The sequence below is a fragment of the Eublepharis macularius genome, chromosome 2 (genome assembly GCF_028583425.1).
Source record: "Eublepharis macularius isolate TG4126 chromosome 2, MPM_Emac_v1.0, whole genome shotgun sequence".
NCBI lineage: Eukaryota > Metazoa > Chordata > Lepidosauria > Squamata > Eublepharidae > Eublepharis > Eublepharis macularius.
The window spans coordinates 12,629,769-12,651,787 of record NC_072791.1 but is presented as its reverse complement, the minus strand read 5'-3'; the positions used below and the strand labels follow the sequence as shown (position 1 = coordinate 12,651,787).

The window sequence follows — 22,019 nt, the reverse complement described above, 5'->3', positions numbered from 1 at the left end:
GTGAGTGGCTTAAATAAGTGGGTTGTTCTTTTCCACGACAATAAATCTTGTAGACTTTTTGTGAGGAGAGCTGGTACTGCACTGAGTGTGTACTCCTCCTACTCCCTCCATGGGCAGAACTAAGTCAGTTTAGAAGGTTAGTCCCTTCAGCTGGGACCTCCCCACCCAGTTCAGGTCTTGCCTGCTGTGCAACAACAGATAATTTCAGAATTTCTTCTGTGTTGTTAATTTTACCTCAGTACTAGAGCTTTTCCTGATCTTTACCTTTCCTGGCTTAGAGTTGGGGTTTTTTATGTGGAGGTGGGAGTTGACAGGAAAGGGAGCTGAGATACCTTATATTCTTTTCTCCCCTTATAACTTCTTTCTAAAGTACTTCAACAATCAGAATACGGAAAGATCAGGTTAATTCAGTAGCTTGTCCTTGATCTAAAAGAGTGTGGAATTCTGAGCTTTCAGTCTTAATGCTTTCAGTCTTAATGCTTAATGCTTCTGGAAGACTAAAGATACAGTTTAGTGTCTCTTGGCAGGGAGTAATGGATGCTAGTCTGTGTCAAAGATGGCGCACAAACAAAGGAGTAAATTATTTGGCTAACAATTAAGAAGAGCTTGACTCTTATCCACACAAGTAGAGAACAAGATTTTTGTTCGAATATACTAAAATACCAAGCTTATGGTTGTTGCTTGGTTTAGATTGATCTCTGGTCATCCTCACTTAAGCTCCATGAAAGAAATAAACAGAAGTTTCAGCACAGAAGTTCCATAAAGGAATTTTTTTCTCTGCCATACTTCAGTTTGTTCATAGGTATCCCTTATGATCTGCCTGGTGTCATAATGCTCTTACAGAAAAAGTCATTCAGCCTATACAGTTATCCCTTTCAGTTCTAAACTGGGACGTTTGGCTTTGGGTAACTATAATTTCAACCAGGGCCCTTTTCACACTGCTTACCGGGACTCACAACGACGCGGAACATCACGCTACAAATGCGGAAAATCGCATTTTCTGTGTTTGTAGCGCGATGTTCCACGTCGTTGTGAGTCCCAGTAAGCAGTGTGAAAAGGGCCCAGGGCTTTTTTTCTGGGAAAAGAAGTGGTGGAACTCAGTGGGTTGCCCTCGGAGAAAATGGTCACATGGCTGGTGGCACCGCCCCCTGATCTCCAGACAGAGGGAAGTTTAGATTGCTCTCCGCATCACTTGGTGGCATGGACGGCAATCTAAACTCCCCTCCATCTGGAGATCAGGGGACAGGGCCACCAGCCATGTGACCATTTTCAAGAGGTTCCGGAACTCCAGCTGAAAAAAAGCCCTGATTTCAACCCTCATTTCCTTTATCACAGTTGTATTGATGGGGCTTTTTTCTCAGTCATGTTGCAAGCTGAATCCATGTTGCAAGCCAAGAAATTATGCTGCTATATTTTTGTTCCATGCCTAAACACACCAAAGTAAAAGGGAGCCTTTTTTGTAGATTTTTTTCTTTTGTCTTAAGTTGTAGGATCTAAAGGAACAGGAATAATATAACCTAGATGGGCATATACTTGAAATCCATGAGAGATTACCCCCCCCCCCATCATGTCTGTACCCATACATCCATGCCATTGTCTAATATTGACCTGATATTTTAAACCATTGCTGTTGCTGTATCCTGATGTCATATTGCTAATACCATAACTTGATTTCACAGACTCTCTGAGGCTGCAGGTGTCTTATCTAACGCTTTGAAGCTCTCAGTGCTTCTGACCTTGTACACTGCTCGCTCCCATGAATTACTGTATTTCAGCTTTAATCTCATGCCTTCTTAGTGTGTAGACTTGATAGATAAAATATATGAGAAGTTCTTGGGATTGGTTCACGCCAAAAGTTATGTTTTACTATTGGGAGGGGGAAAGGAGTAATTGTGCTCTATAATCGAATGATTTTCACACGTCTTGAGTATTCCTGTCAAACTGCTGTTACAGCTTAGTTGCTTACCTTGCTTCTGAGTAATCCTATGGACATATCTGTGGAAATGATCTGATTCCTGAATAAAGCCTTTTAACCAAGAACCTGGATTCTTGCAGTAATGGTACAGGGGTATATCTGCCATAGCCTGTTATCCATAACTTGACACCCCCCCCCCCCAAATCTGATATCTTATTTAACCCATCAACAATGGGTAGGAAGATCTTTAAAAGTACCAAAAGCAATTGGGTTAAGGCATAATTTACAAGATCCAGTTCTGAGATGTCAGTTCTTCTGTTTAACATCTCTCACCAGAATACCCTCCTCCATTGATGAACTCCAACAAACACTGAATTTATTTTGAATGTTTTTTATTTTTGTTTTGTTGGAAGGTATTGTTGGAGAAATCAGTGTCTCGGATCCACTCTCTCTCAGTCAGCTAGATAGCTCTGTCTCTTTCCTTTCCTATCAAGTATGCTAGTTCTTAAATAAAATTTCTTTACTCTTTAATCATTTCGAGTTGCTATTGTTATATAGACGCTCTGCCAACAGGTATCCCCAACCAGGATATCTTGCTGTGTTTGGGATGGGATTGGACAGTTACCCTGTTTGTAATGATTTCAAGTAAATGTGTGCATATGTCTTTAAATGCTTGGTGAGATAGGTGAAGAGTAGGGGAGAAAGAGAGAGATGAGTGAGTGATATGATTGGTTGATGACTGAGAGTGTGGGCGGAGTGAATGCAGTTTGAGACTGACAGGGCAAGAGAAAAAAAGTTTCAGTCCGAAGAAAGCAGGCTAGCTGTGTGCTGCCTGAGTATATTGAAGTATTTATGAGAGAAATATAACCTGTGTGGAACCTGAACTGAGCATGTTTGTGAAAGAACACCCAGTCAGGGAAAGAGAGGCCAGCTGGGTGCTGCCTGAGCAGGTTTAATATTTCTGTGGATGAGAGTCAGAGAAAGAGAGGCCAGCTGTGTGCTGCCTGAGCAGGTTTCATATTTCTGTGAATAAGAGAAAGAGAGGCTAGCTGTGTGCTGCCTGAGGAGTTTTCTGTGAGAGAAATATAGAGCCTAAAGAAAGAGGCTAACTGTGTGTGAAGCCTTACAAGAGATCTGTGTGAATGAGTTTAAATGAAGTAACATTAAGAACTAAGAACTACTTTTATGAAACCAATACGCTTCTTGAAAAATAAACATTTATTTTGTTTTGTTATATCCCAGAGTAGCTGTCAGTGTTATATCCCATTCCTATCCTCAGGGCCACATAGAACCACAAAGGAGCCTGACATTTAGGAACGTTACCAAAGGCAAAACTTAATTAAAACATATTGGAATATAATATTCCTGGTGGCAGCTAACTACCCAGAGGGTGTAAGGGGAAGATTAAAAGAAAAATCTACCCCCCCCAAAAAAGTAAAGGTCATAACACTGTTGTTCCCAGATTTTCTGTGAAGTGTCATTTGGGAGGCTTGTGGTGATCCTCTGTCCTATCCTCTTGTTCTCTGTTGTTTTCTTTATATACAGTTTGTAAGCAAGGATCTATTTACGTAGAGCTATTAAAACTTAATGTAGTTTGTGGTGCATTGTGCTCCAGAACTGTGTGGGTTCCTCCGGCTAGAAAGGATTTGTATTGCCCTGCTGGTGGAATGAAGGAGAGAAGAAACATCACCACAGTACCATTCATCTACTGCTGAGAAGAAAAATTTCATGTTTAGTCCAACATTTCTTTCTTAACTGTCAGTATGACCATCTTATGAACTGCATTCAGATTACATTCCTCCACAGCCATCACCCACAATTAACTAAGACACCAAAAGTGATCCGTAAAGAATTAATGAGCTTTATTTATAATAAAACCCAGATGCCGTGCCATGTTCCGACATATGCATAAAGATCAGCCGTAGCAGAGAATCTTATATACTTTTCGATTGTTTACAGAAAAGAGATAAAATTGTTATACAAAACTAGATACAAACAATTCTTCAGAATCAAATTCTTCAGGAGACGTGGCACAAATACAGGCCTGATTGACAAGGTAGTAAACTCTCTCTGTAATATAAACATGCTCCATGTCTGGTGCCACAAAGGAATCTTGGGTGTCTTCCTGAGAGAGTGTTTATCCAAGGTAAATTCTTGAGTACAAAGTCAAAACAAGAGAGATACTGTCCTTGCAACAGGGCTTTCTAACCACAGTCTCAGAAGGAATCTGCTTACATAGGAATAACTTTTGCCTTATGTGCAAATGGTCAACTCCAATAAATGCTCATACATACATCTTTTAGAATAGGGGTCATAGAAATTCCCTAACAGTTAGATATTAAAATTGCTTACTTTTACAAAAAAGCCCCAAAACATAAATGGTGTTATTATAGTTGTAAATGCCATTCACTGCCTTATATTTGACATTTCCATTTAACAGGATGGACAGACAGAATGTAGTATTAAGTCAGTTGGACATAATTCTGCTTCAGGAGATGAACATGCTGAAAACTTTCCAAGAACCCCTGAGCTTAATCTGTCTGTGAAGACACCTGAGTCCAATGAAGCTCCATTTGAATTGTAAGTATTTTTAGTTACAATATTATTCAAGAACTTTGCCCGCCTCCAAGGCTCTTGACATCAAATATTCTCTTGACTCCAATTAAAGCCCAGATTTTGGGTATGTTTTGAGTGGTCCACAGAAGCAAAGTATGCACTTTATTGATTCATATCATATCCTTGTTGGCACAGATGGTGTTTCTTCCTATCATGGGGACCAAGAGAGCAATTGTCTTAATTTTTTTGCAATATTACAAAATTCTGGCCACTTTTGAACCCATGCAATAATGGGAGACTAATATTATGCTAGCAATGGGAGACTTACAATGGGGCATCCTTGCAGCCAAAGTTAGATGAAGCTACAGAAGTTGTGACACCAATGGGGATCCTAATAGCCAAAAGAATATTTTCACAAGTCACCACATTATTCGCTTAAATTATTTTTACTCTCTGCCAGTGACATCCTAGGTACCTTATGATATTTTTTAAAAAATTTCAAATCAGTACAACTGCCAACATTAATAAAACAACCAGCAATTAGCATAATAATTAGAATAATTAGAATAGTAATTAATTCTGCAAACAGTTGTTAGGTTTTTTTTGTTAAAATGGCTGTAACACTAAACTGAACCCGGGAGAAAAATATTTTAAAGCAGTAGATAGATAAATTAGAAGCAGTAAAACTATTGAGCAGATTTTCAGTGCAATCCTAAGACTGGAGTAACTCTGCTTAGGATGGCACCGTCACAGCAGGAAAAAAATAGTTACTTAAAAACCAGGCAATCAAAAGTGATTAAAACATAAAATACAAATTAATGAACAAAAATGGTGGAATAAACTAAAAGTCTTAAACTAGTACTGCAAATGTACGAAGTTTTTTTGATGCTCCATGGCAAAGAATGCCATCTGTAGGGACTTCTCACAGCCGTTTAGCAGGCAGGGGCCCATGGAAGAGGACTTCTGAACAGGGCCTCTCAGTAAATGGTTGGTACAGATGGAAGCAAGTTGTCCTTCAAGTCTCCTAGCGCTAAACTACAAGAGATGAATTACACGAGGACGCCCACGTGAAGGGAGTCATGATGTTAGCTGGGAAGCTGAGTTTGAAAAGACAGATCGGAAGGCTTTGTCAATTTCCCCTCTCTACAGAGCCTGCAAACATTGCTCCTCAAGTGGTTTGTTTATTTCCTCTTTGCCTCCCGAAGACTCCGTCAGTTTCACCTCCCCTTCTAGGAGATGAAGAGGAAATAAACAAATCCTCTGAGGAGTGATTTTTGCGGCTCTGTAGATAGGGGAAATCCACAGAGCCTTCCGATCTGACTTTTAAAACTTGGCTTCTTGGCTAACATTGTGACTCCCTTCACATGAACGTCTTTGTGAAATTCATCTCTTGTAGTTTATCTCCTAGTCTCCCAATTTTGTAGAGTTTTAGAAGTAAAGCCATCATTTTGAATTCAAACCACCACTAAAAATGACTCAGTGGCCAATGAAGGCCATTTAGCAGTATGGCAAGAGACATGCCCCCTATCATTTTTACCGGTTAGTGATCTTGCTGACAAATTCTGCACTAACTGAAGGTTCTGAATAGTCTTCAGAAGCAGGCCCCGTGTAAAGCATGATGCCATTGTCTAGCATAGAAGTGATCAGAGCATGAGAAACTGGCCAAATCACCTTTCTCAAGGAGGGGGCATAACTGGATAGTTGGCTAAAGGTTCTACTGCTGCAGAGAAGACCTAAGCCCAGTTCCCTAGACATAAACCTAATAGCCCTCCAAGTTGCAAACCTGCTGTTTTAGGGAGAGTGCAATCCCATCAAGAACAACCTATCTTCTCAAACTCTACAGCATTGTATCTATCTGGCACCTCATTATCAACCAACATTATCTCTGTCTTTTCTGGACTGAGCTTTAGTGATAAGTTGCTTGACCGGGAACCATTCTGGGGTTAGATGTCACAACTGTAGCAGGTTATTCTACATAAAAACTCCCTCACTTTCAGTTAGACTGTTATAGAAATATTTGCGAAATGAAAGCATTTAGAAAATTGAACACTAGGCCCAGCGGAGATATCATGCTGAGGTTGGCCAGAAGTAGGTAATTATTAGAGCCAGAGGATACTCAGGTCAATTTAAAATAAGCATGTCTTTATTTGTCATAGTGAAGTTTTAAGCATATAAATTTATTTTCTTCTCATTGCTTCCCTTTTTTTCATTATAACAGACTTCAGACAGAAAATGAAGGATCAAGGTCAAAGTCGCCAGGTTTCTGTTTTCTTTCTAGCTTTAATGCCAAGTCACCAGGATTTAATTTCTTTGAGTCTTCTGCATTTGGAGCTGAACAGTCACCAGACCAGGTAACATTAAATTATCAGCAGCAGGAGATCAACAGATTGGAAAAATTTGCGAACAGTATTCTTAAAATTGGGCACAGTTAGGCAGGTCCTGCTGAGAGGATTAGATTGCTTCTACAATATTTTATACAAGTGAAACTGCCGTACACTCAGACCATTGGTCTATCAAGATCAGAATTATGTACTCTGGCTGGCATTGGATCTCCGGAGTCTCTGGTAGAGATCTCAAACACATCACCGACTCCTGATCCTTTTAATTGGAGATGCTGAAGACTGACACTCAGGGCCAGATCTAGGGTTGCCGGTGCCCAGGGCAACCCAAGTCTGCCCCCCCTGGATGTCATCGCACAGGGCAGCGCGCATCGCAAGCCGGCTGCCCAGGCATGCTGCGGAGCTGGTAGCAGCAGCGCAGGTGTCTGGGAGGCCGCCCGTGTCATTCGGCTGCCCCGCTGAGGGGGTGGCCAGCTTGTCGTGCGCCCCTTGTCCTGCAGGGCAGGTGAATGGTGCGGGCGGCCTCCCAGCCACCCGTGCTGCCGCCGCCAGCTCTACAGCACGCCGGAGCAGCCAGCTTGCCACGTAGGCTTGCCGTGCGCTCCCTGCCCTTGGGGCAGGCGAATGGCGCTGATGGGCTCCTAGCCCTCTGCTCAGCCACCCACGTGTTCCCAGCGGTTGGCAGCTGCACCCGGCGCCCCCTCTTTGATGGCATGGGGGGGCAGACTACCCCCCCTACCACCACCCCCCATCGATCTGGCCCTGCTGACTCTGGAATCTTCAGCATGCAAAGCAGATGCTCTATGAAGCACAATCCCTCTCTTTTCTCATCATCTATCTTGTCATAGGAGCATAGGGGCTTTTTCTTCTATTTAGGCTTTTTTATTCATGGTCAAAGGCATGACTCTTTCACAAACACTTGCCAATAATGAAATTGCATGTGGATGGTTGGTTCAGGTTAGGATGCTGAAAGGATTGTGCCGGGAGCAGAATGACTACCAAAATTTTTACCTATCTCGAATTTAATCTGTAGTTTTCATAAACACAGAAAAATGTTTTGGAGGTGAAGTGTTATGCTTATCCCTTGGAAGTCAAGGCTACAGATTACAGCAGACAGTAGGCTGCTGTTATAGTCAGTATTCCCATGTCATGCTCTCCCTTAATGGTTAAGTGGTTGGGTTGCAAATCAATAGTCTGCTGATTCGAATCCCATAACTGCCATGAGTTCAGTAGGTGGCCCTGGGTGGACTGCTCCTCTCAGCCCCAGCTCCCCATCTGTATTATGGGGATAATAATAACACTGACTTTGTTCACAGCTCTGGATGGGGTACCAATCTATCTAGAAGAATGGTATATAAATGCAGTTGTTGTTGTTGTTGTTGTTGTTGTTGTTAGGAGCCCCGGGCGCAGAGTGGTAAACTGCAGTACTGCAGTCCAAGCTCTGCTCACAACCTGAGTTCAATCCTGGCGGAAGCTGGGTTCAACTAGCCGGCTCAAGGTTGACTCAGCCTTCCATCCTCCTGAGATTGTAATGAAACGGTGCTTGCACAGGGGACTACCTTTACCTTTTAAAAAGTAGTAGTAGTAGTAGTAGTAGTAGTAGTAGTAGTAGCAGGAGTAGTAAGTCATTTAACTTATCCATGACGTGATATAGTCACACTGCATTTTTGCACTCATCAATAATATGAAGCAGAAGTGAAGAAATGCATGATATAAAAATACCACATCACAAAGTAAGAAAAACTACATGTTGTGAGAAGACAGCATAACTTTTTGGGTAGCAACTGCATGCCTTCCATTATGAATAATTGTCCACGTATATTTGGACATTGAACAAATCTCTGAGGAATTTCACTAACACTTTGAGTGATTCCACACACGTTGGATAATGCACTTCCAATCCTCTTTATAGATCATTTGGAATGGATTTTTTTGTGTGCGGAACAAAAAATCCACCTCAAACGACTGATAAAGTGCATTATCCAACGTATGCGGAATCAGCCGCTGTTAAAACATACAGAACCATGTGCTAAAATAATTTACAAAATTTCTTGGCTAGATTCTACGGATCCAGCTCATGATGTCATAATATCTGCAAAAGAATACTAACATTCTCAGCAGTAAAACACAGAATAAACATGAACAGTTATGTGCTTAATTTATTTACATCAATCTAATAGGCACATTATTCATGTGAATATATTCTTGTCATGCTATTCTGGAAAAAATTTCCTCCTTGGATTTTTGTATAGCCTTATGGGTGATAATCAAAGTCTATTCATTTGGAGTTAGCTGGAAAACAGGATCTCCTCAGCCTGTTGGAATGTCCAGTCCCTTGGAGTATGTCTGAAATTATTAGCATTCCCCTTGAAATCACAGTCTTCACCCACAAAGACGTAAGCAGTGGGGTCCCAAGGATCAGTACTGGGACTGGTGCTATTTAATTTGTTCATAAATTATTTGGAATTGGGGGTAGATGATACCAAATTACTCAGGATAATAAAAACCAAGGTGGAGTGTGAAAAACTATGGTAAGATCTCTCTAAATTGTGTAAGCAAGCAACTATGTGGCAAATGAAAAAGAGTCCAGTAGCACCTTTAAGACTAACCAACTTTATTGTAGCATAAGCTTTCGAGAATCACAGTTCTCTTTGTCAGATGCATGGAGGGCTAGAAGAAACTGGTCAGATCTATAGGTGGAGAGAGGAGGGAGGAGTAGATGCAAACAGTAGCTTCTGTTAAGGAAGTCAGTTACTTCTGATAATGAGATAACCATTCATAGTCTCTATTCAATCCCAGCTTGACTGAGTCAAATTTACATATGAATTCCAATTCAGAAGCTTCCCGTTGGATTTTGTTTTTGAAAGGTTTCTGTTGAACTACAGTGACCTTTAAGTCCTTGATGGAATGTCCTGGTAGATTGAAGTGTTCTCCCACTGGTTTCTGGACGTTTCCATTTCTAATGTCAGATTTGTGTCCATTTATTCTTTTGCGTAGAGGTTGGCTGGTTTGTCCAATGTACAGAGCAGATGGACAATACATCAGATGGACATTGTTGGCACATGAGGGCATATATCACATTGGAGGATGAGCAGCTGTAAGAGCCAGAGACAGTATAGTTGATGCCATTGGGTCCTGTAATTGTATTTCCTGGGTAGATATAAGGGCAGAGCTGGCATCTGGGTCTGTTGCAGGGCCTGGTACCTGCGCTGGTGACTCTGCTAGCTGATTCATGATTGTAAGTGCAAATGAAGTTCAACGTTAGTAAAGTGATGCAGATAGGAACAACCCCCCCGCCCACCCCCACACATACTTTAAATGTACACTGGTGTGGTCTGAATTGTTTGAGGCAGAAAGATGTCTTGGGGCTGCATTAGTAGGCTTGATGAAAAGGTCATCTCAGTATGCAATAGTGGCAAAAAAGGCAAACTGCACTTGGAAGTATTAGGAAAGAGATTGGAAATGTAATGATCAGTATTGTAATACCCTTGCACAGAGCTATAGTGCAGCCTTATTTGGAATACTGTGTGCAGTGCTGGTTGTTGCACCTCAAAAAGGATATTTCAGAGCTGGAAAAGTACTGAAGAGGACAACCAAGATGATCAAGGGGCTGGAGCACTTCTCCTGTGAGGAAAGGCTGAAGTGTCTCAGACCTTTCAGTCTGGAAAAGAGATGGTTAAGGGGAGACATGACAGAGGTTAACAAAATTATGCAAGGGGTGGAGAAAGTGGATAGAGAGAGCTTTTCCTCCCTCTACCATAATATTAGAAGTCAGGGGCACCCAATTAATCTCATGGGCAATAGATTTAGAACAGACAAAAGGAAATACTTCTTTACTCAACAAGTAATCGTTGTCTTCACCCAGTGAGAATTTATGTTTAGAAGTGTATAAAATTTTATAAAAATTCCCTCCTGAACAAATTGAAAATGAAATTAGATGCAGTAAGCAGTTGTGTGTTGTGCTCCCAAAAGGGCATTATGCTGGGTTTGCCTACTCTCCAAACTTCTTTTCTGCTTGCAAGGAAAAAGATATAGATTTCCTGGCTGCATTTCACGTTTGGTTTGGCCTTATCTAGAGGTGTCAAGGATCAATACTAGAGCAAACCAAAGTCTATGCTCTTACGGAGCAGTAGGAGGGTGCTGGGAAGTGAAAATGGCCCAGGTGCAAGCCCAGCTGAGTAGCCCCTGCATTGTTACAAGCCAGCACTTCAAGGCCACTGAACTCCACGGCACCAACAATGAGCATTGGCTCACCCTTTGCTTCATCCCACCAAAGGGCAGCACTGCAGAAGGAGACAATCAATGAGCAGACATTGATTACCAATGACAGGTCTGAGCCATCCCCTAGAGTTTCCAACTCTGGGTTGGTTGAGAAATTCCTAGCAGCTAGTCAAGGATCCTGGAAAGGTGGGAAAAGCAAGTTCTTGCATCTGGGGACAGGGTTGGTATCATAGTTTATTGCAGGCTCTGGTACCAGAGTCCATGTCCATGCTAGGAAGAACAATAAAACCATGGGGCTGTACAGAGACATAGGACTCTGTACTGGATTTCTGCTGGTTTTAAATCTTTGCAGATTTGCATTTATAGACCCATTACATTGTTTATTGAAATGTTCTTGAAATTGACTGTGCTAAGCGTCTCTCTACATGAGAGGCCTCAGTGCATGTTTGTCAAGTGTAGGGAGATGCAATGTTTGCCTGGAAGTGTAGTTTAAAAAGACAGAGCCCACAGAGACTGCTCCTCAGAGGGTTTGTTAATATCATCTTCACCTCCCTGAAGGCTCTGTCAATTTCATTTCTCCTGTCTAAAATTGTGTGGGATCACAACCAGAGGGCAGTGAGGAATGGAAATGGGCTGGAGCAGTGTATACTTTGCCCTGCCTCCGGCTCGGTCTTTTTAAACTAGCCTTCCCTGGTAACATTGCATCTCCTGACATTTGTTCTTCATGTGTCAGATGTCTCATGTAGCTAGACTCTCACTAACACTGTGTAATCCTCCTTGAGTCTCAGTGAAAAAGGCAGACTATAAATAATGTAAATAAATAAATAAAATCTCACTACAGATGCTAATATCTGCTCTAACCAGACTGCATTGTATCATTACTTCCTGACTCCCTTCTTTGCTTCATTCATCCCACCTCCTGGTGGGGATATAAAGGCTCAGGGATCTCCATTCCTACTCGTATCTGATGAAGGGATCTTTGACTCTCAAAAGTTTATATCCTGAAAATCTCTGCAACAGCGTCTTTTATTATCTTGCAACATTTTCTACACTTTGATATTCAGAACTTTTAAATAATCAGTTTTATAAAGTATTTCTTAATTTTCTAATTAACTCTTTATACTATTTAATTATAATCATGCAGTAATAAATGTTCTATTAAAATGCATCATTATTATGTTTCAGATAGGCAAAAACTATTCTGCTGGAAATCTAAACCCTGTTTCCCCACACGAATCTATTGGTAAGCTTTTACAATGAAAGAAATTTTACCATTAGTTTCTATGCATTCCTGTATTACTGATAACAGGCATACTGGCAGCCTCCCTACAGCTTCACTCCTTTGGCCCAGTATTTAAACTGGTCCCTGTAACTACCACATGCTGGAGCTCTTAGGCTTAGCAGCTGTTGTCTACCTATTTTATCTGTCCCCCAGTCCTTCCCCCATTTCTTTCCCCCCTTGTTCCCACAGCTGCTGTCTGATCATTTGAAGGTACAGTTTTTCATAAACACTTATCCTTTAATGTAAGAGAACCAACATATGCCCTAAATGCAAATTTTGGTCCATCATCTAAGAAATAGTAACTGTCCTAATCTTTAGCCATTTATTTCTATAATAAAATTATTACTGTTCAGATACCTCCTCCTGTAAATGCAATAATAGGAGTTGACTGTTATTTTGTAAAACCAACTTTTAATTCAAAATATTATTCCCTTCAAGGAGATTTATTTGGGAAAATGGAAAGTGAGGATTCATTCGCCTTTTCTTTTCCATCGTGTTCTTCCGTTCAAATTTTTCAAGATGGCAAAGACAACTTCAGTTTTCCCTTTGCTTTTGGATCCCAGCCTGCTTCTCAAAAAGGATTTCAGTCTTCCTCACAAAGTAAAAAGGCATTTTCACTTTTTTAATGATTTTTAATAGCTGTGGCAAACATTTTATCTTCCTGCCCAAAGAAGATAAAAATAGAACATCAGTATTTTCATCCAAGTGGTGACCTTTTTGCATCCAGCTGTATCATTTTTAAATGAGTCTGTTTAAAGAGATTAGAACTGCTTAGTTCATTAAAAATTTTGGTTAAGTTTTACTTTATGAAACACATGCAATCTCCTTGAAAAGCTTCTTTTCAAAGTAGCCTTGCCAATAGTTTCAGTGTTATTTATTAAGAACTGAACAGTTCATATATTGTTTTTTGAAACTAGCAAAATATTGTTATATGTTACAACAAGAGAATGTTTGCCATTGTAGTAGTTACTTTCAGAGTTTTTTTATAATTCCTTGTGATATATTTTTACTATCACCACATTAAAGTTGTTTTCACACCCAATAAACATTTCTCTATGGACTAAAAAGGAGTTTGCATAAACATTTAGCCAATTAACTCTTCTTTTTAAAAAATCTCTTTTGTTTTAAAAACATCATTATATAGTGTCATATGCTTTTGAGCAACAAAAGCTCTGAGATTGGGAATGGGACAGGGAAGGTTGGAAGAGAAATGAGGTCCATCCACAAACTTCACTGCTATACCCTTAAGTCTTTGGGTGGGGCAAACAGCGTGAAGCCCTGGCAGGCAAAGTCAGGATAGAAACTGGTAAGTCAAGGACAAGGTAAAGATGATAGCTGATGAATTTGGAAGCTGCCTGCTGAGTTATGGGAGAAGCCTATGTGAAGCTTATGGGTCAGGTCAGGATTAGAGCTTGACTGAAGCTAGATCTGGTGTGTTTACTTGGCCAGGTGTTGATAAAAGATTTTGGCAGACCTCTGTCTTCATTTCCAATCTGTGCTGTATCTGTTCCAATCAAACTTCTGTACTAACTACTTTGCAGATTTCTAAAACCATGAAATATGCTATTATATTGCTTCTGAAGATGGAAACCATTTAACTTGTCATAGTTAATAGTTCTTGATAACTTTCATGGATTCATCTAGCCCTTAAAATACACAAATAGTTAATGGAATCCATCATATTTTCTGACAACAAATTCTATAGATTAATTATATTTTCCATGAACAAATTTTCGTTTTGATTGTAATGACTTATATTGTGTAATCCGGCTTGATTCACAGAGAGAAAAGTAGACTATAAACGAACAAACAAGTAAATAAATAAATAAATAAATTTTTGGGTTTATTATCAGCTCATTAAAGCACCAGGTGTACTGCAACTAGTACAGCAAAAAACTAATTAAAAGTTGTAACAGCACAACTTTCTTCCTATATCCAATATTCGTGAAAAATTCAGCTGTCATGCTTCTAAAAAACCCCAACTGAAGCAACGCCCTACAGAGTATAATTGTGGTAAAATAAAATAATTGTTGTGTCACAAGGCAATGATCTTTATGCATTACAGTAAGCATTTCAAAGGAGTAAGCTTTAACTGCTACTTACTGTAAGAAATTGGAATATATAGACTTTATTTGATGGCTGTAGTCCACTGTACTATAAGGCTGATTACATTAGTAAGGAAGAGTTGGCTAATCCTTTTTAGTCAATGGCATCAAATAAAGATTAATGTCTCTTCCTCTCCTCTTTGGAATCCCCAAATACATTAATGAGCCAAGAGGAAGTGACTGGGCTCTGCATTCATAGCTTGAAGAAGTAGAAGAGAAAGCAATGGTCTTTACAGAGTATACTCCGGCAAGAATCCAAAGGGAACCATATTTATGCTGTTTGTACGCACCAGATTTCCCCCCTTATGTTAGCCTTTCAGAAAGTGCTCCCCCCTCCAAGAACTCCGAAAACTTTACATTCTGAAAATAGTTTAGGCTTTAGATATGGCTCGTGCAAGAAGACAGCAGTGGCAAACAAATGCCATATCCCAAAGACACAAGGAAGGTCAAGAGAACCAACTGTGTTGCCATTGTTATTTTACCGCAGATATATAACTGACAGGGTTTTTTTCCAGTCAACACACATACGCTGCCACTGAAAAGGACTGTGATGTTAGGTCTGTCTTTCCAAAGAGGGCTTTTGAAGGTTTTTGATTCGATATACACAGTGGTTGCTGCTTGTTTGAGATATTCCATTTTCTGATGTGACATCCGCTGACCACAGAGGCAAACGTTTTGCTTGCATACCTTGGCATTCAGGCACCACCGCAGGCTGGGGAATAATAGAAACAAATGCCATACTTGAGCCTCTTCTGATGATAGGCAGTGTTTGCTGTTGTCTTTCAACCATGTATGTGTGCGCAGTGAGCAGCAACATAAAAAGGACAGACTTTAACTGGGTGCTTGTAATGAAAGGTTTCCCCAGTAGGCATAGCGGCAGCTTTGGGGTTTTGGTAGGGAAACGGCATGGGAGGAATTAAAAGCCCCCCTCCACCCTCCCACTTGGATCTCCCTCTTGAAATTTGTAGCCCTAACAGCTGCATTCAGCTAAAAGATTCATGGAATTGTGGGTAACAGGTAGATCTTTTCTCTTGCTTGATGTTTTTATGATTTACTTTATGTCACTATTATTTTATGTCGCTATTGGTTTATCTGGCTGATGGTTTTAAGATTCTAGACTTGAGTGATTTTATTGCTGTTGGGGTTAGTTATGTTACATTAATTTAACCTGTTGCATTAATTTGCACTTTTATTTGTTTATAGTTATCTGACTTCTGAAAGATATCTAGAGAGGCCACATACAAATATTCTAATTAAACAATAAAATGTGTTCTTCTTCAAAGGGACACAGTAGTACCTCAGATGTTGCTGGTGCAAACAATGCAGGTTAGGTACCCTCTCCCCTACACACACAGAATATTAATTTAAAATTTTATATATTTCACTTTCTTGAACAAGGGAGCAGAAGTGAACTCAGATAGTCACTGGCCCACAGGCAAAACTATTGCCAAAAAAACCCTCTTCAGAGAAAATAAGCTTCTTCTTTTTTAAAAAAACACACCTTTATAGTAAAAGAATCAGTGGGTTATTGGTAGACATGTGCTTTTTTCATGACAACAAATAATGATGGAAAGGATGCTCGACCTCTAGAGAGCACACCTGGATTGTTGGCTGCTTCCCTCAGAATTTTAGTTGCTGCCAGCTCGCTTGCCTTCAAGGATGAACGGCTCATTTAGAAACCTCTCTGTTGCCTTGGCTTTTTTGTGTGTTGTAGCTCTTGACATCTCCAGACTTGACACAAGTCACATGCAATCAAGTCTCTCTTTCTGGTGGACAGGGCCTGTCTTAATGTTCTCTGACTCACACCCAGGTTGTCTGCAGCTCAGCAGTTCTGCTTCCAGACACATCACTTTGTGTTCCCATGTTAACATCTTGCCAAGAAATTGCCATTGGGTGTGCTGTTCTCCTTACCTTTGCTAGATTTGATGTGAAGATGATGCTCTTTTTTGTGAGTGCTTGCAACAGTTCACCTTTGTAAAGGTAACTTTGGATGGTTCTTTCCTTTGTCTCTCAACCACGCTCTCACTGTCGTAAATGGCTTTATTCTCCCTAGAAAAATCTTCAGGGCACTCACACTGGGCCAGATTAACCATATTTTGCCCAGTTGCTGGTACAACACCCTCCTCTATGATCTGTGCCATCGGAGACTTCATAATCTTTGACAGTCCTTTGCCTGTCCAGAGAACTTTCAGCAGGAGAATTAAGAATCACTTCACCTGCACAGTTCAAAACTGAGCACTTCAATGCAACTGGGTGTCATTGTTCAACTAATTCTAATGCAGTTTAATTAAATCACAAAGACTGACATGGTGCCTTAGCAACTGCAGAGCAGAAATAAGCTAACTGTTGAATGGATTTTATTTATTTATTTATTTATTTAAAATTTCTATTCCGCCCTCCCCACGAGCAGGCTCAGGGCGGATAACAACATATTAAAATACAATTAAAAATTCATCTACATTAAAACAACAGTGTACACACAATACACATTTAAACAGGATGGTGGACAGCCTTCACAGGGAGGGTTAAGATTGTATACACCCCTTTAATCACAGTACAGGCATTGTAGCACAGAAAAGAAATTAAAGAGGCCACTGAAGTTCTTTAAAACCCATGTTTAGTGTTCCATTAAGTCCCCAACATTGTGCCCATGGACATTATGGCGCCCACTGACACCTTTCCAGGTGCCCAACAAGTGTTTTTAGAAATTAGGTGGTGCTTCTGCCCAGCAAGGGTTCTGATTGGCTATTTCAGATTTGATTGGCTGTGCCAATTTTTTTAAAAAAGTTACTTGAGCTGCAACTACCACCACAGCACAAGGATCTTCACTGTGTGACCGAAGATCAGACTGCGGCAGATATTTTGTGGCTGCGTCTGCCTCCTATGACAGCCGTTTGTGGCTGTGCCCACCATGCTATATCAGAAGTCCAAAGGCGCCTGCAGGTTCCAAAAGGTTGAAGACACCTACATTAAGCATCTTTCTATTGCAAAACCCTTCTACAATTATTACGACATAGAGTGCCTACCAAACTTGCTGAGAGCTATACAAAACTTGAATTTGTCTGTGATGGCATTTAAACACACACGCAGCTCGCCATAGTAGTGGTGAGTAAGCATGCAGACTATTTTCAAGTACCAGTCATATGCTCAAAAGTCCTGTGATCTGGCCTTTATTTTCACAGTGTGAAAGGGTAAAGACAACATTTCTATGTACACTTTGAAAGAACAAGTGAAAACAATATTGCTAACAACAACCGATTCTTGCAAAGCTTTGAAGCTGCTTTATGCTGCATGGAACCCTTGAGCCATCTGTCTCACTCATGTCCACTCTGATTGGCAGCAGAGAGAAAGAGCCATTCTAATACCTGATATTCTTTTACCAGAGATGCCACGGACTGAACCTCAGCCATTCTATCATTCCTTTAAAATCTGGAAGTTTTTAAATAAGCTACATTTCACAAAGGAATTATACAGTTTTGTGTAGTGGTTAAGAACGAAGGGACTCTAATCTGGAGAACCGGGTTTGATTCCCCACTCCTCCACTTAAAGCCAGCTGGGTGACCTTGGGTCAGTCACAGTCCTCTTAGAGCTCTCTCAGCCCCACCCACCTCACAGGGTGATTGTTGTGGGGATAATAATAACATACTTTATAAACCACTTTGAGTGGGCGTTAAGTTGTCCTGAGGGGCAGTATATGAATCAAATATTATTATTAATATAATTGCAAAGTAGTGCTTCAGAAAATGATCTCTCTTGGGGGTGGGGGTGGGGGGAGCCAGTACTAAAGATCCCAGGAATAAAACCAAAAGCATTCTTGATTCCAATCCAGCCAGAATGATCAAGAAAAACATGCTAAACCAAAATTCTGCAAGAAAGATACAACAAAAATGCTGTTCTTTTGAAGCAGGACCAACCAAGGTCCTAGCCATGCAAGGATCACTGAAGGATTACTTTTCTGTAATCAGCTACAAGTAAAATCAAAACTGGGGTTCCACATGGTGCAATCTTATAAGTGCTTCATTGCACCTCAAAAAAATCAGCAATGCCTGCCCCCAAAGGGCAAGATCCCATTATATGTTTACTGGAAAACTAAGTCACACTCAGCAAAGGTTCTGCTTCTCCTTATAGATTTTTGTTCTTTTATTTTACAGCTTAATTAATTACTTCTTATTCATTCTGGCGCTGGTCACAGCATTCATAATAAAGTATAATAAAGTATCAGTTCTCGGGATCTTTCTTGGGTGTGGTGGTTAGATATTGCTTTTCACTTTGTAAGCAAATCACTGCTCATTTATTTTTTAAAAAAATGATTACAAATCAGATCTGAAAAAATACAACAATGAAAACACTGGAATGCAACGGTCTGACAATGCTGTTGTTGGAACTCTTTTAAAACGGAGTGAATGATGCCTGGCTACCGTAGACGCATTCCTTGATTTGTAACGGGGCCAAGAAAAAAAGCAATATAAAACTAGCTGCCCTGCACAGAGGGACTGTCCGTGGCTCCAGATCAAGAGAGTGAGGGCAAGATTCTAAAGATCAGGTTCCACAGGGGTTGCAAAGATGCTTCAGAAGCAACAGTCAGATGCAGACGGAGTCTTTTTACATCTGGTAGCAGAAAGCCTCTTTCTAAACCATTTTCATGGAGAAGTCTTTGCCCTACTTTTGAGAAAACAAGACTCCTTATCACTGGAATATCAAAATAATATTAGAAGTTTTAAATCTATTCCAAACGCTCAATTATCAGTTATATGGATCACCAATACATCCTATAAAGTAACAAAGTGCAAGCATAAATATTACTTTGTAAACTACTGTCAATGTCGGTTGTGATGTGCATTGATGATACTTTCCCTAGAATCTTTGATTGTACATAAGAACATTCTATCTCACACATTCAATTTTTTGCCTTGAACTTCAGTAGTTAGTAGGTTATGGTGGGATTCCTCCTTGTTGGTTATGCCAGGAATTTCCAGCAATGTGATTTCACAATTAGTGATGCCTACAAAAGTCTCCAGTTTACAGTAGTGTACCTGGCCTGAATCCTGACCTGGATAGCTGAGGCAGGCCCAGTCTCGTTAGACCTTGGAAGCTAAGCAGGGTTGGCCTTGGTTACTAATTGGATGGAGACTTCCATAGAAGACCAAGTTTGCAGAGGCAGACAATGCCAAGTGACCTCTATTAGACTCTTTCCTTAAAAACCCCAGTAGGGGGTTGCCATAAGTCAGCTACGACTTGACAGCACTCTCCACCACCACATCTCACCTGGAGAGTGGCTTTACTGCACTGAGCCAGTGTGGTGTATTGGTTAAAGTGTTGAACTAGGATGTGGATGGGAGTCGGCTTTGCTAATTCCAATATAGCCCAGTAAAGCGTGAGGCTTAGAGCTAAACTACAAGAGACGAATTACATTAGGACGCTCACATGAAGAGAGTTGCAATGTTAGCCAGGAAGCTGAGTTTTAAAAGATATCGGAAGGCTCTGTCAATTTCCCCTCTACAGAGCCGCAAAGATCACTCTTCAGAGGGTTTATTTTCTCTTCGCCTCCTAGAAGGGGAGGTGAAACTGACAGAGCCTTCAGGCTCTGTAGACAGGGGAAATTGACAAAGCCTCCTGATCTATCTTTTAAAACTCAGTTTCCCAGCTAACATTGCGACTCCACATGCATGTCCTCATGTAATTCGTCTCTTGTAGTTTAGCTCTGTGTTTTTGGGCTGGAAGCCTGCCAAGGCTTAGTAAGGGAGCTGGTGGCAGCAACCCAGGCTGAGGTCTGAGTTTCCTCCAACCTGGGGACAAGATGCAGTTTGTGACCTGAATATGTATATTGGGTCTGGGGTCTGTCTGTGTAATCAAAGGCCTCCGTATCCTGCTTTCTGTTCATACAAATAATCTTGGATCTTGCCCTTTAATATCAAATATCCACCAGATAATCAATACTTTATACGATTCCCACAATGATATTTGGTTTTTAATATTTAATGTTTCAGTGCATTTGACATTTAATATTTGACAGCATTTGGTAGTTGAGATGACATGGCACCGAATGAACTTGACAGATGTAGTCTGAACTCTGACAATATTTGATTAGTGATACCTCCTCGCATTTGATATCTGACAACTGGTAGGCAATAGTGTTTGATTTATTATTTGACAGTCGATGTGTGAGTATTTGGTGTTTGAGAATGACATTTGATTCAGTATTATCCCTTAATTATTTGACAGCTAATATTCAGCACCAGTGTTCCCGCTAATGTGAGCACGTGAGCAATCGCTCACAGATTCTGACTCCTCTGCTCACAGCTTCTCAGATGTAGCTCACAGATACTAACCCTCAGGTGGCCCTGCCCTCCCACTCAGCCAGCATCTGCAGGTGGGCCCTATAGGGATGGAGCAGGGATGGAGCCTTATCCCACTTCTCCCTTCCTGGCTGTGGCTGGTTTGGCCCCCAGGGTGGTGCCAGAGAGCGCCTCCAGCCACTGCTGGCTCTTTAGCTGGGGAACAGAACAGAGCTGAGTGATCGGGTCTGGCCTGACCCATGCAGCCTGAAATTGCTAGGATCCCCTCAGCCCCAGAGAGCGGAGGAGAGGAGGTAGCGCCTCAGCCGCCACCATGGTGAAGGCGTCATTTAACTTGGCCTTGGCGCAGAAGGAGGAGGAAGAAGTAAGCATTGACTCACAGGAGGCTGAAGAAGTAAGCACTGACTCACAAAAGCTCATCTTGAAATAAATGTGCTAGTCTTTAAGGTGCCATTGCGTGTCTGCTTTATTTTGTAGCAACAGACTAATACAACTACCCCTTTGTAATCAGCATGGACATATCCATTTTCATACAGAAGTATACTCTGATTTTTGTGGCTCTTTCACCCAATGGCTTTTATTGTTAAATTGTTCTGATTGTAATCAAAATAATTCGATTGTCATTTTTTTTTAAAAGGAGGTGCACTCAAAACTTTAATGAAAGTTGTTGTTTCGGCTCACAAAGTAGATTTTTAGCTTACAACAATGCAAAACTTAGAGGGAACATTGTTCAGCACCCGTAATTGGCAATGCTTGCCTGCTTGCGGGGAGGGCGGAATATAAATATGATCAAATAAAAATAAAATAAAATAAATAATGTTTCACTGTCCGTCTTCTGTGCAGCCCCACATGGGACTGCGCCTGCGCAGGCCTGCCGACCGGATTTTTCTTTACTAGTCAACGTCCACTAGGGGGCGCACGTCCGATCCAATGCGCCTGCGCGGCAGTTTCCCGCCCGAGCGACATTGGGCGACGTCGCCCCCTTTCCCCTCAGTTTCTTCTTTGCCGCCGACCGGTTAGCTGCTAGCTGTCCGCTGTGAAGAAGTTACTTTTCTGTGAGGAAATCGTTGTTTGAAGAGATGGCTGACACGGCCTTGTTCAAACGCTGTTCGACTTGTGCTACGAAGATGACGAGGACGGATGGTCACTCTGTTTGCCTGGAGTGTCTGGGAGAAGGTCATATCGTGGAGAAGTGTGAGCATTGCCGGCGCTTTACGCCTAAGGCCAGGGCTGAGAGGGCTAATAGGTTGAACGCCCTGCTTTGGAAGAGGGCTATGAACGCGTCCGGGGCCCCGAGTACCCCTC

At 41.2% G+C, this 22,019-nt stretch overlaps 1 protein-coding gene across 1 annotated transcript in view; it reads left to right on the top strand.

The window, feature by feature from the left end:
- C2H14orf39 (chromosome 2 C14orf39 homolog) overlaps nt 1-12,939 on the top strand; it is a 61,766-nt gene extending 48,827 nt beyond the window's left edge. The window contains exons 13-17 of the mRNA XM_054972073.1: nt 1,013-1,031; nt 4,356-4,495; nt 6,690-6,821; nt 12,213-12,274; nt 12,752-12,939. Of these exons, the coding sequence (XP_054828048.1) occupies nt 1,013-1,031; nt 4,356-4,495; nt 6,690-6,821; nt 12,213-12,274; nt 12,752-12,939 (541 nt within the window). The remainder of the gene's footprint in view (nt 1-1,012; nt 1,032-4,355; nt 4,496-6,689; nt 6,822-12,212; nt 12,275-12,751) is intronic.
- Nucleotides 12,940-22,019: the final 9,080 nt, after the last annotated feature.